Below are 18,092 nucleotides of genomic sequence, written 5' to 3'. Positions count from 1 at the left end.
TATTAACACTAAAATATATCAACCGGTAACACTTAATTTGACAGCGGCTTCACAAGACCAAATGAACCACCATGAAACTTTGAACCAATTAGCTGGGAAACTTCATTGCTTCAAGAAGCTTCATTTGGCCATCACTGTTCTCTTGGGGAGACAATCAACCTCTGCCGCCAACACTGTTGTTGTCCATCATGCCTCCTAGCATAGATTGCAGTGCGACAGATGTAAATAACAATCAAAATTGTTTTTCTGCGCTAATTATTTCTTCAGTTACTGTTCCATTTGTTTCATTGGTTGCTAGTTAAGGCATTTTGTAACACTTTATTTGACAGTAGCACCATAAGACAGTCATAACAGCATCATAACTATGACATGACACTACCATGAGCAATAATGAATCCTTATGACAGATGTCATTTTGTGTCATTCGGCAAATGATCTCAATTTTGAATGGATGTAAAAGATCCGAGCTGGACATAAATGGAGTTAGTGACATAATTTGCCAAATGATACTTAATGATATCTATCATAAGCATTCATTAATGCCCATGATAATGTCATGTCATAATTATGACGGTCTTATGATGCCGCTGTCAAATAATGTGTTACCTATTAACCCAAATGAATCAACAAATAAGCCGCACTGGAATATAAGCCGCAGGATTCAAAATGAAGGGAAAAAAGTAGCGGTTTATAGTCCAAAAATTACGGTATTTAGTTCAAATAATCGAGTCATCAGATTAGAAACATTTAATGCGTTGCAGAATCAATTTTAGGAGACGTAAAACAAAGGCTTGCTCGGATTGTGCTTTCAAAAGAGCATTAAAGTGCCTGTGACAGCATAAAAAAAAAATTAAAGTCACAAAATGTGAATTAGAATCACATTTTGAGACGATTCGACTATATACAACAACAGTTTGGCAAAGCACAGATGACGAGAAATTAGTCTTTTAATCTGCCGTTTAGCCCTGTTATCAGAGCGCTCTAGCATCCCCAGCTGGAGGAAGACGTCGGCAGGGTCACAATTTCATCTGATTTAGAATCCAGCCCATTGAGGGGGAAGATTCAGAACGAGGAAAATACGACAAAGACAGCAGTAAAATGTCATTGTTTCAATTGCTCTACTCCAATATTTTTACAGGATACTCTTTTCATCAAAGTATTTTTCCCCAATTGCTAAATAAATGGTATGGTCATGACAACAGTCTTGTGCCAAATGGAATATGAAATATGAAAAATGCATTTATTCAGTGGAAAAATTACTGGATAATGGTCAAAACTGTCGACTTCTTGCACCTCCCGAACTATATTTTGTGCCACCGGAGTTAGTCCGGCTTTTGTCGTTTCCCTGAGGCTTCGGAGAGCGTAAATAAACCAGGAGGCGGGACAGCTAGCCGCCATGCTAACCCGAACCGTGCAGCGTTTCCAAGTCTTATTCTCTCGCTTTTTGAAGTGAAAAATCACACAAAACTACCCCAGATCGTATCACATGGCGGCGGGGTTGTTGATTGTCTTCACCGATCGGCAATCCCCCCCGGGCCGCAAGCGAGTTACAGCTCGTCATTCCCCTGCTGCGGGCAGGAGTGCATGTTGCCACGAAAGTAGCTGGAGAATGACCGCCGGACAAACCGGCCGATGTCGAAGGGGCACGTACCTGCCCGAGCCCAAACCAACGATAGTGGTCTATTAAATTCAAGCCACCTCCGTATTAAAACGTGTGCCATGATCCTAGTATTTGACATAATACATAACATTATGTTTACTCACTTCCTCATAAGTCCAATGGTCCAACAGTTGTCGGACTTGTTTTGGCAAATCTCGGTGTGAACGAGAACCTTGTGAATCCCAAAAAAGCTCACACGCCTCTCTCTAGTGCAGCAACAAAATCCTGCAGCACATTTGGCTGGCGTGATGCGAAAAATAAACCAATTAATCCGCAAAATCAGCTGACTCCACAGTCTATCTGTATGGTATAAAACAATCCTGTTTTGTGAGATGCTGACCCGGGTGATGTCACATTCGCATTCCTCTTCAATACAAGAAGTTATTTATTTTAATGGCGCGGGATACAAAAAATTCTATAAATCAATCGCTTCCACACACATCCAAGCGGTCCAGTCATTCAAACACATTCCCACAAAAAACGGCGACATATACCTCTAAACTAAATGACGAATACATTAAAAATCATATTGGCTCAAACAAAAACAGACCTTATGTTGGTCTTACCAGGGAGCAGTTGGATTCAGCCATGTTAAATGTGTTATTCACTGTTGCCACTAGAGAGCAGTGTACCCCCCAAATCAATGAAACAAAATGCAAACATTTTCAAAACAGACCATTACAACGCTACGAATTAAATGAATACTCGAAGCAGCAAAATTTGATTCGAAGCTTTTTAATAATCGAATTACTCGAGCTAATCGTTGCAGCACTAAACTACTTAATTTTTGATTCATGCAACGTGATCAGTCAGAAGCCCCACTAGCCCTCCGAGACAACCTTGTTGTGATCAGTGTTAATCTTACTTTAAAAAAGTAATTAGTTACAAATTACTTTTCACAAAAAGTAATTGCGTTAGTAACTACCGTATTTTCCGGACTATAAGCCACTACTTTTTTCGTTCATTTTGAATCCTGCGGCTTATAGTCCAGTGCGGCTTATTTGTTGATTTATTTTGGTTAATAGGCAACACATGCCTCCTACCATGCATTGCAGCACTACAGATGTAAGTAACAAGCTAAATCCATGTTCTGTGCTACTTATATATTCATTTACTGTTCCAGTTGTTTCATTAATTGCTTGTTATGGTATTTGGTAACACTTTATTTGACAGCGGCGTTATAAGACTGTCATACGACCGTCATAATTATGACATGGGACTATCATGGGCATTACTGAATGCTTATGACGGATGTCATTAAGTGTCACCCAGGAAATTATGGTACCAACTCCATTTGTGTCCAGCGTGGATCTTTTACATCCATTCAAAAGTGAGATCATTTGCCACCTAAAACTAAATGATAACTGTTATAATCATTTGTTAATGATCATGACAGTGTCATGTCATAATTATGTCTAATTGTCTAATGACAGTCTTATGGCGCCACTGTCAAATAAAGCGTTCCAAATACTGTAACTAGCAATTAATTAAACAACAGGAACAGTGATTTAAAAAATAATTGGCACAGAACATGAATTTTGATTGTTATTTACATCTGTTGCGCTGCAATGCATGCTAGGAGGCATGCTGGACAACAACAGTGTTGACGGCAGGAGGCATAAAAGGTCGTCTCCCCCAAGAGAGCAGTGATGGCCAAATGAAGCCTCTTGAAGCAATGAAGCTTTGCAGCCAATTGGTTAAAAGCTTCATGGTGGTTCATTTGGTCTTCTGACCGTCGTATGATACCGCTATCTAATGAAGTGTTACCGGTTAATATCTTTAGGTGTAAATATCCCATAATACAGTGAGGACAGCCGCATCTTATAGTCCAGTGCGGCTTATGTATGAACAAAGGCCGTATTCTTGTCACATTTAGTGGGTGGTGGCTTATAGTCAGGTGCGCCTTATAGTGTGAAAATTACGGTAAGTTACCTGAATGTAAAAGTAATTAGTTACTTGACAAAGTAACTAGTGATAATTTTCATGATTTTTTTTTCTAAAAAAAAAAAAACAACAAAAACACAATCTGAAGTTTAAAGGGTTTTTGGGACTACAGGGGTATTGCGGATATTGCGATAACTATATAATAATAATAATAATAACTAGATAATTAACTTTGTTATGTGTGGAAGTCATTTAATGTTGTGAATCAATCGTTAAAGTTGTTAAAATTGCTCCAGTTATTGCATTAGTTCCCTTCCGTCTATTTTCGACATGTTTAAGTTTAAAAACTGTTTCATCATTTAAAGAAAGATTTAAATTAAGTTTTGCCTTTATGAGAAGTCTACTGCTTTAAGATGGCGGCTGTTTACTAACGCATCTAGTTCTTTATTATATATGTTGCTAATGCCGCCATGTCTGTCATTTGCATCTAGTTCTGTATATGTGTGATATCTGCCGTAGCATCATGTGGGCGTAGTTTGTAGGCTATCGGCTACAGTCAGGTATTATTGGAGCCTACTAGCATAGTAGCATCGCGTTTGCAACGACGTCACACTCCCTTGCCTCCTCCCCACCCCTGCTCTGCTCTCTCGTCTTCTCACGTCAGTCAACCAACATCGTAACACACGCCTTTTCCGCCTCAGTAACGGTAACGGTGTTGCCAAGATGAGAAAAGCAATTAATTAGATTACTCCCTACTGAAGAAAATAACGCCGTTAGTAACGCCATTAAATTCTAACACCGTTATTAACAACACTGGTTGTGATATATACAAATAAAATTGACTTCAACTGAATAGAAGATGTGTGGGCGTCACCCAGTCGTCTCGTGTCATTCTCCAATGCTAAACCCATTTAGGGTTAATGCAGGAAAATGAAGAAAGTGATGTGTGAGGAGTTCACGAGAGGACGCGTGTGTTCAAGTCATGTAAACAAAAGAAAAAACAGGAGAGTGCAGATGACCGGGAGAGCGCTTCCTTTCTTTGTTGTCCAAGCTTATGTTAAATTTAGCCTGTAACCGCTCAGCGGCAGATGTCGGGAAACGGGTGGCGGGTAGGGTTCGAGGAGAGCGAGCAAAGAAAGTGACTGACAGGTGGAGCGAGCAGGCTCGGCGAGGATCAAGTGCTCTTGAACCACTGCTAGTGTGAGTGTCATCAGCATCAATTCACCTGCTCCATCCAGACTCCAGAAGCCTGGTCGGGCATCCAGAGGATCATGGTCTTGTCCATAGAGGCCGAGAGCAGACTAAGAGGTTGTTTCAGTTCGCCACCTGCAGGAGGTGACAGAAACGCTGTTCACTTCACGTTGTGCTAGAGCAGCGGTGTCAAACTCATTTTGGTTCACGGGCAAAGTTGGGTAGAGTAGCCAAAAATTCTACTCAAGTAAGAGTAGCGTTACTTGGAAATAATATTACTCAAGTAAAAGTAGGAGTAGTCGTCCAAAAAATGTACTCAAGTGCAAGTAAAAAGTACTGGGTGAAAAGAATACCCAAGTAATGAGTAACAATATGAGTAACTGCTTATGTTTTTGTTGGATATTTGGTATTTTTTTCTGAGAACAAAGTTATCTGTATGGACTATTGTTGCAATGATTGTGTACATTAACCCATTACATAACCACATTAAGCCAAAGAAATAAAAAAACAAAAATCATTGAATTCCGACAAGAGGGGAAAAAAATTGCATAAATGAAGCTTTTTTTTTTTCGTCTAAAGAGCCTGACTTTCTCTGGTGGAGAAAATAGTTCCGCGTTAGTGAAGAAATCCTTCATAAGAACTACTTTGAAATTACAAGGATCATATCTCCGGCTTTCCAAAAGTTTATCAGGATGTTTTGCAGGAAAACCTGAGGCTGTCTGTCAGACAGTTGAAGCTAAAGAGAGGATGGATGCCGCAACTAGACAATGATCCAAAACACAGAAGTAAATCAACTTCAGAATGATTTAGGAAGAACAAACTCCACGTTCTGGAGTGGTCAAAGTCCAGACTTGAACCCCAATAAGATGCTGTGGCATGACCTAAAGACAGCAGGTCATGACAGACATCCCAGGAATCTGACTGAACTACAGCAGTTTTGTAGAGAAGAATGGGCTGGATCGATGTGCCAGACTGATCTGCAGCTACAGGAAGCTTCTGGTTGAAGTTATTGCCCACAAGGTATTAAATGTGATGGTTCACTTACTTATTTTTTCCCCTTCTCTCATTGTTTGCATACAATCCTCATTAAAATACGAAAACCTATAAATGTTTGGGTGGTTTTAGTTAACGCAGACACTTTTTTCATCTGTGTGATTTTGACAAAGATCACATTTGATGGTGATTTGATGCAGAAATGTGAGAAATTCCAAAAGGTTTTCATTCCACTGTAAGTGAATCGGACGCCTGTCGTTCTCAGTGGCAGGCAAAGAATCCTTTTAAGATATTTACAATATTCATATTTTATTAAATTCCTGTCAATTTTGCATCACTTCCTGTTGGTTTTGAGGTATTTTTGGGTCACTTTAGGTGCTAGACGTCCAATACATAGGGGGGGGGAAATACAAGTATTTGTCAATTAATGCCACAAGATGGCGACACATCACTTTTTCTATGAAAAATGTAGTCTCCCATCAACATAGTTCATTGATCTTTTAAAAATCAAATATGACATGACTTCTCTGACCTGTGTAAGAAGGAGGTTGCCAGTGAACGCCGTATACCCAGTTCTCATGTCCCGCCAGGACAGTTTCTAAAGCCACGGCAAACACTAAAAAGACAAATCACACAAACCGTTAAAAACATGAGCTCACAGCAGCTAGTTCATTAGCATCGAGCATCACTCGCCTCTGCCCTCTTCTTGCTCCTCGACTCGAAAAACGTCCTCTTTCATTTTGATGACGGCGTCGTCCCGGTCGCCCTCAGACCGGGCGCCGCTCCCGGACTTGGCGCGTAGCCGCCACACTCGGATGAGACAGTCCTGCGAGCAGCTGGCCAGCAACAGCTCACCACCTGCACACAAAACAAACACACACATTAGAGCGTACCAGTCTTGTTGATGGGGTGGAAGTAGGGCTTGATTGGCGAAGCATGGTTACGAGTAATATACAGTAGGGCAAATAAGTATTTAGTCAACCACCAATTGTGCAAGTTCTCCTACTTGAAAAGATTAGAGAAGCCTGTAAATTGTCAACATGGGTAAACCTCAAACATGAGAGACAGAATGTGGAGAAAAAAAAAACAGAAAATCACATTGTTTGATTTTTAAAGTATTTATTTCCAAATTAGAGCGGAAAATAAGTATTTGGTCACCTACAAACAAGCAAGATTTCGGTCTGTCAAAGAGCTCTAACTTCTTCTAACGAGGCTCCACTCGTTACCTGTATTAATGGCACCTGTTTTAACTCATTATCGGTATAAAAGACACCTGTCCACAACCTCAGTCAGTCACACTCCAAACTCCACTATGGCAAGACCAAAGAGCTGTCGAAGGACACGAGAGACAAAATTGTAGAACTGCACCAGGCTGGGAAGACTGAATCTGCAATAGTTAAAACGCTTGGTGGAAAGAAATCAACTGTGGGAGCAATCATTAGAAAATGGAAGACATACAAGACCACTGATAATCTCCCTCGATCTGGGGCTCCATGCAAGATCTCACCCCGTGGCGTCAAAATGACAACAAGAACGGTGAGCAAAAATCCCAGAACCACACGGGAAGACCTAGTGAATGACCTACAGAGAGCTGGGACCACAGTAACAAAGGCTACTATCAGTAACACAATGCGCCGTCAGGGATTCAAATCCTGCACGGCCAGACGTGTCCCCCTGCTGAAGAAAGTACACGTCCAGGCCCGTCTGCGGTTCGCTAGAGAGCATTTGGATGATCCAGAAGAGGACTGGGAGAATGTGTTATGGTCAGATGAAACCAAAATAGAACTTTTTGGTAGAAACACAGGTTCTCGTGTTTGGAGGAGAAAGAATAATGATTTGCATCCGAAGAACACCGTACCCACTGTGAAGCATGGGGGTGGAAACATCATGCTTTGGGGCTGTTTTTCTGCAAAGGGACCAGGACGACTGATCTGTGTAAAGGAAAGAATGAATGGGACAATGTATCGAGAGATTTTGAGTGAAAATCTCCTTCCGTCAGCAATGGCATTGAAGATGAGACGTGGCATGGTCATTCAGCATGACAATGATCCCATACACAGAGCCAGGGCAACAAAGGAGTGGCTTCGTAAGAAGCATTTCAAGTTCCTGGAGTGGCCTAGCCAGTCTCCAGATCGCAACCCCATAGAAAATCTGTGGAGTGAGTTGATAGTCAGTGTTGTGCAATGACAGCCCCAAAACATCACTGGTCTAGAGGATATCTGCATGGAGGAATGGGCCAAAATACCAGCAATAGTGTGTGAAAAGCTTGTGAAGAGTTACAGAAAACGTTTGGCCTCCGTCATTGCCAATAAAGGGTAAATAACAAAGTACTGAGATGAACTTTTGGTAGTGACCAAATACTTATTTTCCACTATGATTTGCAAATAAATTCTTTAAAAATCAAACAATGTGATTTTCTGTTTTTTTTTTTTCACATTCTGTCTCTCATGAATGAGGTTTACCCATGTTGACAGTGTGTGCCCCCCCTTTTGACGGTAGTATTAGACGTTGTGGTGGTGGCGGATATGGTCAGAGTAGTAGTAGTACTGTATACCTACTGTCAAAGCAGATTACTTAAGGTAACATTGGTAGTAGCATTACCTGAAATTGTAGCAGTACACACATTTTTTTTTGTTCTAAAAGTATTTCACACAAAATTCTTTTGTTATAGTAGGATCATTGAGGCACACCAAGACCAGGGGGATTACCATAGAAGTAGTATGTCTATCCACTGCTGTATTGTGTTGGTACTAAATGTAGCGGAGTAATAATGACACTACTAGTAGTGTTGTAACTGTATTATTTGTACTAATCATAGCAGTAGTCCCATAACTGCCCATACTTGAGCACTAGAAGCATTAGCAGTGGTAATTGTATCAATGAATAATATGGTTAAAATTGAAATCATAAGCAATGGCATTGGTAGTACCGTAATTTTACTGACTATAAGCCGTAAAGGAATCTTTCAGCCAGATTGCCGAAATCACGCCTGCCGAACCGCCGGACCCACGCTGGCGCAGATTCGACAACCCGGCCAAAAGGCCAAACTCCGCGCGTTCACCTTAGTCTTAACCCTTTCTACTGACTCCATTTTGAAAGCTGGAAAAAGGCTTCGAAACACAAGTTGACAATTTATTCTGAGGCGACAGCAATCATACAGCACAGAGGGACCCAGGCGAGGATCCAAGGTCACCATATGAAAAGTCAACAAAAGGTTCCTGAGAAAAAAACGACGATGTTTACTTAAACATTCAGTATTTTGAAGGCTCTCGCTGGGCGGGGCTAGGGCAGGAAGAAAGGTGTGTTTGGGCGTTGTTTAGGATTATTGTCTGTTTGTGGACTGGACAGGAGGATTCGAGAGTTTTGGATTTTGCCACCTCAGCATCAAAGGGGCTCTTGGAGTCTTGTCAGTTGTGTTATCAGTTGGATATCGGGCGTGCTCCGGTGTTCCTTGCATTGGGACAGGATGTCCCGCCATTTGTTCTGGACGGTCCAGGAGAACTGATTGCGAGACTCGGTGTTGCAGACGTGGGCTTGTAGACGTCAGCGTCAGGCTTGCTCAGTCAGTTGCATGACGCACATGTTGGGCTTTCGTGATGGAAAGGCGTCATGTAACTTTTATACGCTATATTCTGCTTGTTTTCTATAAACTATGGTATTAGTGCTATTTATTTTAAATTAGGTGTTTTTCTGGCATTTAAAATGAATGGAAAATTTGGACCTGTATAGCCATCAATGGCATAGCCTGACTTGGGTGTTAGTTGAAGGTCAACGCGCTCTAATGTTAAATGTATGGTCAAAAATCACAGCCACACGTTTTTCTGCCTTTTAAAATGAATGAAAAATTTGGACGTGCATAGCCGTCAATGGCATAGCCTGACTTGGGTGTCCGTTGAATGTCAGTGCACTGTAATGATAAGTTGATGGCCTACAATACAAGCCAAACATGTTTTTCTGCCATTTAAAATGAATGAAAAATGTGGACGTGCATAGCCTGCAAAACTGCCATATACCCCCAAAAAAATGTCATCAATTTTGCCACATAGCAAAAAAAAATGCCACATAACAAAATCAATTTCGCCTCATCGCATAGCAAAAAAAAAAAAAAAACATGGCAAAATCCATTTTACCACATAGCAAAAAAAAAAAAAATGCCACGTGACAAAATCAATTTTGCCTCATGGCAAAAAAAAAATGCGCCACATGGCAAAACCATTTTGCCACATGGCGAATACCACTTTTGGTTTTTGAGTCTCGCAGGAAATTTTAGTGCTAGAAGGAGTAGTACACATTACCCGCCAATCTATGCACTGGCCGTGGAAAACGGTGACACCCACGCAGGGTAATAAATACCCACCGGTAGGTGGTAAACAAAACGAACACGCTCTGCCGTGACGGCGAGTGAGGGATGTCGGCCCTGCCGACCGCCGGCCTCGTTCGGCGCCTTGATGAACGGCGACGGGGCAGAAAAGCGACGCTCTGTCGACTCCGAAAACGGTGGCGAGACATGAGTGAGGAGGAGGAGGTCTTTATTATTTGTCGATGGGCGACACGGCACGATTAAAGTAAATGAGTGTTTGTTTTGGACCGTGGCCAAAATGGATGCTGCGCTTCCACTGTTTAGGTCGTAATTTCTTCTGCTGTCTGCTGGTTGTATGCCGTTTCATAGTTAATAAGTATAGCTGAAAATTCAACCTTTACCACAGCCTGTTAAGGCAGAAAATATGTAGAATTCCAACACGGCTGTAGAAATGGCTTTATTAGGTACATTTTAAATGATTAGACTATGCGTTACTGTGTGGTTTTTACAGAGCCACTAAAAGGACATGGAAGAAAAAAAAAAGAAGAAAAAGTTTATGTTTAAAAAAAGAAGTGCCCGAAAGGGACACGGAAGATTTTTTTTTTCTGTCGGAGCAAAAAAAATTTTTTTAAGTTGAGGTCATCAGTTGAGCGTCGAAACAAAAATTTTTTACATTGAAGCAATATATATATATATATATATATATATATATATATACTTTTTTTTTTTATGCGTCGAAACAAATTTGTACATCGAAGCAATTTTTTTTTACATTGAAGCAAAAAAAATCTGTTTTTGCATCAATACAACAAAATTTTACATCGAACCATTTTTTTTTACAGTGAAGCAAAAAAACACTTTTTTGCATCGAAACAAATTTTTACATCGAAGTAATTTTTTTTACATTGAAGCAAAAAAAAATTGTTTTTGCATCAAGACAACAAAATTTTACATCGAAGCATTTTTTACACTGAACCCCAAAAAAATTCTTTTTGCATCGAAACTAAAATTTTTTACATAGAAGCAATTTTTTTTTATTGAAGCAAAAAAAATTTTTTTTGCATAGAAACAATTTTTTTTTACATCAAAGCTTTTTTACATTGAAGCAAAAACTAAAAATTTTGCATCGAAACAATTTTTTTTGCATCGCAGCAATTGTTTTTACATTGAAGCAAAAAAAAAAAAAGCCGAAGCAAGTTTTTTTTTTTTTTTTGCAACGAAACAAAATTTTGGGGGGGATAGGAACAAAAAGTTTTTTTTACATCGAAGCAATTTTTTTTTACATTGAAGCAAAAAAGAAAATTTCTGAATCGAAACATTATTTTTTTTTTACATCAAAGCAATTTTTTTTTTAAATTGATGTAAAAAAAAAATTACACTGAAGCAAAAACATTTTTTACATTGAAGCATAAAAAGTTCAGGTCGCAGCAATAAAAATTTTTTAAAAAACACATAATTCCGCTATTTTAAATGTGCGTTGTGCAGCTCAATTTTCAGGTAAACAATGGCAACAATGGAGCGTGCTCACCTGTGGGGCAGGTTAATGGAGTTTTACTTCCAAGTATGCCTAAAATATGATGACATAAGATCAATTCTTGATATTAAGCACGGTTTCCAAATAAGCTGAAGACATTTCTAGCGAGTCTTAAGGTCAACTGGACATTTTCGTCTGAAAATGTTCTGTGATTTGGCGGTCCTTCTTGACTTCCTTCGCAACCAATTGCTATACTCCGCACAGCTACAAGGTTACCGATGAATGTCCTTCAAATGCAGACAACATGGGCTCCGTTCGTCTGGTTATTATCTTCCAAGATTTTTTTTTTTTGCTTCACTTTTTTCCCCATTTTTGTTATCTTCGATGCGAAAAAAATGCCTCGATGTGAAAAAAAAAATTCTTTTTTTTTGCTTTGAGGTAAAAAAAATGTTTTTTTGCTTCGACCTCTATTTTTTACTTCCGTTTTTTTTTTTTTTTTTTTTGCTTTGACAGAAAAATCTTGTGCCTTCTCGTGTCCCTTCTAGGTGCCCTATTTTTTTTTATCTTCAACTTTTTTTCCCCTTTTTTTTCTTCTTCCATATCACCTTAAGTGCTCCATAGGTTTTAGCATTTTTACAGCTGCTGATGCTGAATTAAGCAGGGAAACTGTTGGTTGATCGTTACTTTCGCCCCCTGCTGGTTGCAGCAAAAGAAGACACTGGAAAAGTAAGGTGCTAAACTCAAATTGACCATCTTTAATTTCTACTATGATCTGTTTCAGAAGCAAATTTGCAGAACAGCATTTAGTTCATTTGCTATAATTCAAAGTACCGTATTTTACACACTATAAGGCGCTTCGGAGTATAAGGCGCACCTTCAATGAATGGCCGATTTTAAAACGGTTTTCATATATAGGGCGCGCCGCATTATAAGGCCTAGTAGTAGTAGTAGTAGTTGGGGTTGTGTTATACATCCACTAGATTGTGGTGCGGTGAAGGGAATGTCATGCCATGATTAACCAATATGGATCCGTGTATAAGGCGCATCAGAGCATAAGTCTTCTTTGGAGAAAATTAAAGGCTTTTAGATGCGCCTTATAGTGCGGAAAATACAGTAATATAAAAATGGTCCCTTGGCTTAAGCGTGCAACTATATTCTCAATTCCGACATCTAATGCAGCACATTTAGGTAGCTACTAGTTATAGCATTGAAATCTCTTACAGCAACTTCTTCTTCTTTATTTGACTACATGGACACAAGAAGCTCACCTATGGAGGTCCAGGCGACACCCCGCACCCAGTCCTCGTGTCCCTGCAGCGTCATGACTCTCCTCAGTTCCTGCCGAGCAACTTTTCAACGTCAAACTTGGCTTCCTCTAGATTCCAAATACGCAGAACGTATGAGCTCACCTTCTCCCTTAACCAAACGAACAGGTGGACCCGAGAGTCGTCGCCCCCGCAGGCCAGAATAGGAACTGCGAGGGGAGACAGATGCAGCCCACGTATGACAAGTAGGGAAAATAATGAGCACAAGCTGTACACAGCGTACCTTTGGTGCCTGGCAGCAGGGCCAGGGAGACGTCCATCATGAAACCTGTGCCAAATGTTTGCGTGTGGAGACATTCGGCTGGAGAAAACAAACAAAAACAACATTAGTTAGACATATATTCGCATGAAAAGGTATATGCCCCACTTGAAACTTTCAGATTTGTTTCCTATATTAATCACACTTGAATGTCATCTCAACAACATTTACTTTCATATACCTTCTTTGGCATCCCCGCAGAGCCACAGCCTGACGCTCGAGTCCGCCGCCGCCGAAGCCACCAGGATACTCTGGCCGGCATAGATGGCGTCCACGGCGCAAACGGCACCCGTGTGGCCTTTGCACTCCGCTGACTGGACAAACTGGACGGACACAATTCCTTAAATGCAAAATAAACTAACAGCACTTTCCTTTTCCTTGGCGGAGATTTACCTTGCCATTCTGAGCGGCCCAGACCAGAAGGCTGCTGTCTGAGCCTCCTGAGACCAGGTGAGTCTCAGGAGCTATAATTTGAAAAAAAAAAAAACAACAATAAAATGAGGTAGCTATTGCTGATACAGTGTATGAAAAAGTATTCGAACCTTTTGGAATTTCTCAGATTTCTACAGAAAATAACCATCAAATGTGAGCTGATCTTTGTCAAAATCACACAGATGAAAAAACTGTCTGCTTGAACTAAAACCACCCAAACATTCATAGGTTTTCATATTTTAATGAGGATAGCATGCAAACAATGACAGAAGGGGAAAAATGACTAAATGAACCCTCTGCCTAAGGAGACTTAAAGAGCAATTGAAACCAAATTTTACCAAACAATTTAATACAGGTGTGTGACCAATCACTGATGAGTGGTTTAAAGCTGCCCTACCCACTATAAAACACACACTAGGTAGCTATTGCTGCTACATTGGTATGAAAAAGTATCTGAACCTTTTGGACTTTCTCACATTTCTGCATAAAATAACCATCAAATGTGATCTGATCTTTGTCAAAATCACACAGATGAAAAAAAAAGTGTCTGCTTTAACTAAAACTACCCAAACACAGACGCTCCCTGTAGCTGCAGATCAGTCTGGCACATCGATCAGGCCCATTCTTAACAAAACTGCTGTAGTTCAGTCAGACTCCAGGGATGTCTGGCATGATTCGCTGTCTTTCGGTCATGCCACAGCATCTCAATAGGGTTCAAGTCTGTACTCTAACTCGGCCACTCCAGAAGATTTTGTTCCTCTGAAACCATGCTGAAGTTGATTTATTTCTGTGTTTTGGTTCATTGTCTTGCTGCAGCATCCATCCTCTTTTTAGCATCAACTGTCTGACAGACGGCCTCAGGTTTTCCTGCAAAACATCCTGATAAACTTTTGAATGCATTCTTCCATTAATAATTGCAAGTTGTCCAGGCTCTGAGTTAGCAAAACAGCCTCAAGTCATGATGTTCCTTCCACCATGCTTCCCGGTGGGGATGAGGTGTTTGATGTTGGTGAGCTGTTCCATTTTTCCTCCACACATGACGTAGTGTGTTACTACCAAACAATTCAACTTTGGTTTCATCAGTCCACAAAATATTTTGCCAAAACGTCTGTGGAGTGTCCAAGTGCCTTTTTGCGAACATTAAATGAGCAACTATGCTTTTTGTAGACAGCAGTGGCTTCCTCCGCGGAGTTCTCCCATGAACACCATTCTTGGCCATAGTTTTACATATAGTTGATGTGTGTACAGACATTGGACTGTGCCAATGATTTCTGTAAGTCTTTAGCAGACACCCTAGGGTTCTTTTTGACCTCTCTGAGTATTCTGCACTGAACTCTTGGCGTCATCTTTGGTGGACGGCCACTTCTTGGGAGAGAAGCAACAGTGCCAACTTCTCTGACTGTCGATTGTTGGTAGCTGGAGTTGTCCTTGGACTGAAAGGTCAGCAGTTCGATTCCAGGCTAAGACCGCCCACTGTCGAAGTGCCCTTGAGCAAGGCACTGAACCCTAATTTGCTTCCAATGGGATGGCAATGCCTTGCACCATTGGTGTGTGAATGTGTGTGTGAACGGGTAAATGTGTACTAATGTAAAGCCCTTTGGGCATGGTAACCATGTAGCTACATAAATGCGCTATATAAGCACTGTCTATTTACCATTTTACCATCATGTCAATTCTTACCAGGTGTGTGTTTTATAGTGGGCAGGGCAGCTTTTAACCATTAACCATTCATCAATGACTGGGCACACACACCTGACTTAAATTGTTTGATAAAAATTGGTTTCAATGGCTTTTTAAGTCTCCTTAGGCAGAGGGTTCATTTACTTATTTTTCCCCTTCTGTCATTGTTTGCATGCTATCCTCATTCAAATATGAAAACCTATGAATGTTTGGGTGGTTTTAGTTCAAGCAGACACTGTTTTTACATCTGTGTGATTTTGACAAAGATGAGATCAAATTTGATGGTGATTTTATACATAAATGTGGGAAATTCCTAAAGGTTCAGATACTTTTTCATACCACTGTATACAAGACATACAGTATATTAGTAACAAGAATAATGAATAATTTAATGTAAATGAAAACTCAATTAGCTTCCAGCAGTTACTTATTGAGTCTCTTAATTGGCATTACCCTTGTAAAAAGTACGGATATAAAAAGTTGACAAACCTCTTTTTAAAAGCGAGGTGTTTGTGTCATTACAAAATGAGACCACAAGACACATAAATTCAAAACTTTTTTTCAGGAAAAAACGTGCATGTCAAAGATACCACAGAATCCAAATGTGTAAAAATGCATACAAGAGTTGTTAACCAACAATAACAATACAACATTGCCCTCTAGATGGAAGGCTGCGGTATCACGCGTTAGCGTTATCATATACTGTAGCAACGACAACAAGAAAAATAATAAACCTCGTGTAATATTTTTGAGAAACTCACCACAGTCTTCTTTATGAACCCATTGCACTGCGTTTACTCTTCCCGTGTGTCCATTCAACATCGACAAAACTACTCTTTCCTGTCAAAGAAAGCTCAAACTGTTATGGAAATGGAGAGACAAATGTGACAAAAACATTGAAATCCCTACCTGGGGGTCGTAAATTGCTACGGAATGACATGTTCCGAAGGCGAGCGTCCCCCCGCGGCCCCAAGATACGACGTTTGGAGTCCTGTTGGCGGAACATGCGACATGGCATGTTTCGATCCTCAGCGCTGCCATCTTCCCGGCCGATGACGCCAGGCATACATATCACTTATAGAGAGAGTTAGATGCCTTTTGCGTGCTGTGAGCCAATCAAGGACAGCCGTCATCACAAGTCCGCCATTTTGTGTCAGTGCATTTTGATGAATTTGACATTATACTCAATGGAGCGTGAACTTTGAAATCGAAATAAATTGCAAAATATACATTTTATTTTCCAACAATTTGGTTTTTCATAAACGTTAAAATGCAACTGCATAATTTTTTTTTTTTTTTCTTTCAACATCCAGCCAGGACCATCGCCACATAGACGAGTACCTTCAATATATGACCACTAGGTGGCAAAATATATACACACAAAACAAATGTGCCTTCCAATTTAATAATACTGTATATTTTATCCAACGTACATTTATTTACCATATTATCCAGGTCCCTTTTAATTCTTTCATACAGTGGCGCCATTAGGCCTATTTAATATTCTTAAGCCCCCCTAAATAATTTGGTGGTTTTATTGAAAAAAAAAAAAAACATTACAAAAAATGCTGACATATTTACTATAAAGTTGCCAGAAAATTTGTTTAAATCAATAATCACATAACCTGTCATTATTAACTTAAATATGATTGTAAATCTGTCAGTTTCCCCTTACTTCGTACATGGAGTAAGGTTATCGAATCCATTTCACTTGTTCATATAGAAAATGCCCTCTCTGAAAATCCAGTCCGTGTTTATCCTGTGACATTGCTAGCAGTCGGTACTACCTTTTTTATTTTTTCGCAGTTGGTCTCTGTGCAGGTCTTACCTTTGTTGTTTTGCAGTCAAAAGTTTCATCTCGGTTCTAAAATAACGCTGCTACTTAGCTGCTGCAAGCTAGTTGGTCTGAAAAACATTGTCAAGGTCCAAGTAGAGTTACGTGAGCACTGTTGTGACTATCTTTGGGGTGACTTTCTTCTGGAATATCAGCTGTGTTTCTCTCTTCACGCATAGATGAGTTCAGGAGCTGGGCTCATTGACGTATGATTATCTTCTTTCCGAACAAAGTGAAAAAGAGCAATTGTTAAAAAAAAAGAAAACATTCAACATGGATTCACAAGGAGTCAATTTCCAGACAAGCTAAAGCCAGTTTTGACAGAATGCTGCCGGACGGGCGCTGGTGCAGCTCCAATGACCCGAACCAACGAGACCCCGACATCTCGGCCAAAAGGCCAAACTCCGCGCGTTCACCTTACTCTTAAACCCTTGTACTGACTCAGTTTTGAAAGGTTTAAAAAAGGCTCACTGAAAACAAGTTGACAATTTATTCAGGTCGACAGCGATCAAACAGCAAGGCGAAACTGACTCAGGTGGGGAGGCAAGGTCACCCTATTACACGTTAACAAAAGGTTCCCGAGAAAAACGATTAGTTAAACATACAGTCGTTTGAAGGCTCTCGCGAGGCGGGCTGTGGGCAGGAATACGGGTGTGTTTGGGATTATTGTCTTTGTGGATTGGACAGGAGGATTTGGGAGTTACTGTTGTCAGGGCAACGTGGGTTGTGAACTCAGCGTCAAAGGGGCTCTTGGAGTCTTATCAGCCGTGTTATCAGTTGGACATTGGGCGTTCTCCAATGACCCGGGACGGCGGGACCCCGACATCCCGGCCAAAATGCCAAACCCCGTGCGTTCACCTTAGTCTTAACCCCTTGTACTGACTCCATTTTGAAAGCTGGAAAAAGGCTTCGAAACACTAATTTATTCTGAGTCGACAGCAATCATACAGCACAGAGGGACCCAGGCGACGATCCAAGGTCACCATATCACAAGTCAACAAAAGGTTCCCGAGAAAAATGACAATGCTAAGTTAAACATTCAGTCTTTTGAAAACTCTCG

General features: G+C 40.4%; 1 protein-coding gene across 2 annotated transcripts in view; it reads right to left on the bottom strand.

Moving 5' to 3' along the window:
* Window positions 1–16,253, bottom strand: part of elp2 (elongator acetyltransferase complex subunit 2) — a 32,535-nt gene extending 16,282 nt beyond the window's left edge. For both annotated transcript variants that reach the window (XM_057828425.1, XM_057828426.1), the window contains exons 1-10: window positions 16,108–16,253; window positions 15,960–16,038; window positions 13,480–13,550; window positions 13,268–13,409; window positions 13,051–13,128; window positions 12,912–12,976; window positions 12,771–12,840; window positions 6,422–6,586; window positions 6,261–6,344; window positions 4,770–4,870 (exon numbers count right to left, since the gene is read on the bottom strand). In XM_057828425.1, the coding sequence (XP_057684408.1) occupies window positions 4,770–4,870; window positions 6,261–6,344; window positions 6,422–6,586; window positions 12,771–12,840; window positions 12,912–12,976; window positions 13,051–13,128; window positions 13,268–13,409; window positions 13,480–13,550; window positions 15,960–16,038; window positions 16,108–16,239 (987 nt within the window). In that variant the 5' untranslated portion in view covers window positions 16,240–16,253. The remainder of the gene's footprint in view (window positions 1–4,769; window positions 4,871–6,260; window positions 6,345–6,421; window positions 6,587–12,770; window positions 12,841–12,911; window positions 12,977–13,050; window positions 13,129–13,267; window positions 13,410–13,479; window positions 13,551–15,959; window positions 16,039–16,107) is intronic.
* Window positions 16,254–18,092: the final 1,839 nt, after the last annotated feature.

Source organism: Corythoichthys intestinalis, chromosome 22 (assembly GCF_030265065.1).
Source record: "Corythoichthys intestinalis isolate RoL2023-P3 chromosome 22, ASM3026506v1, whole genome shotgun sequence".
Taxonomy (NCBI): Eukaryota; Metazoa; Chordata; class Actinopteri; order Syngnathiformes; family Syngnathidae; genus Corythoichthys; species Corythoichthys intestinalis.
This window is presented reverse-complemented; position numbering and strand designations above follow the sequence as displayed.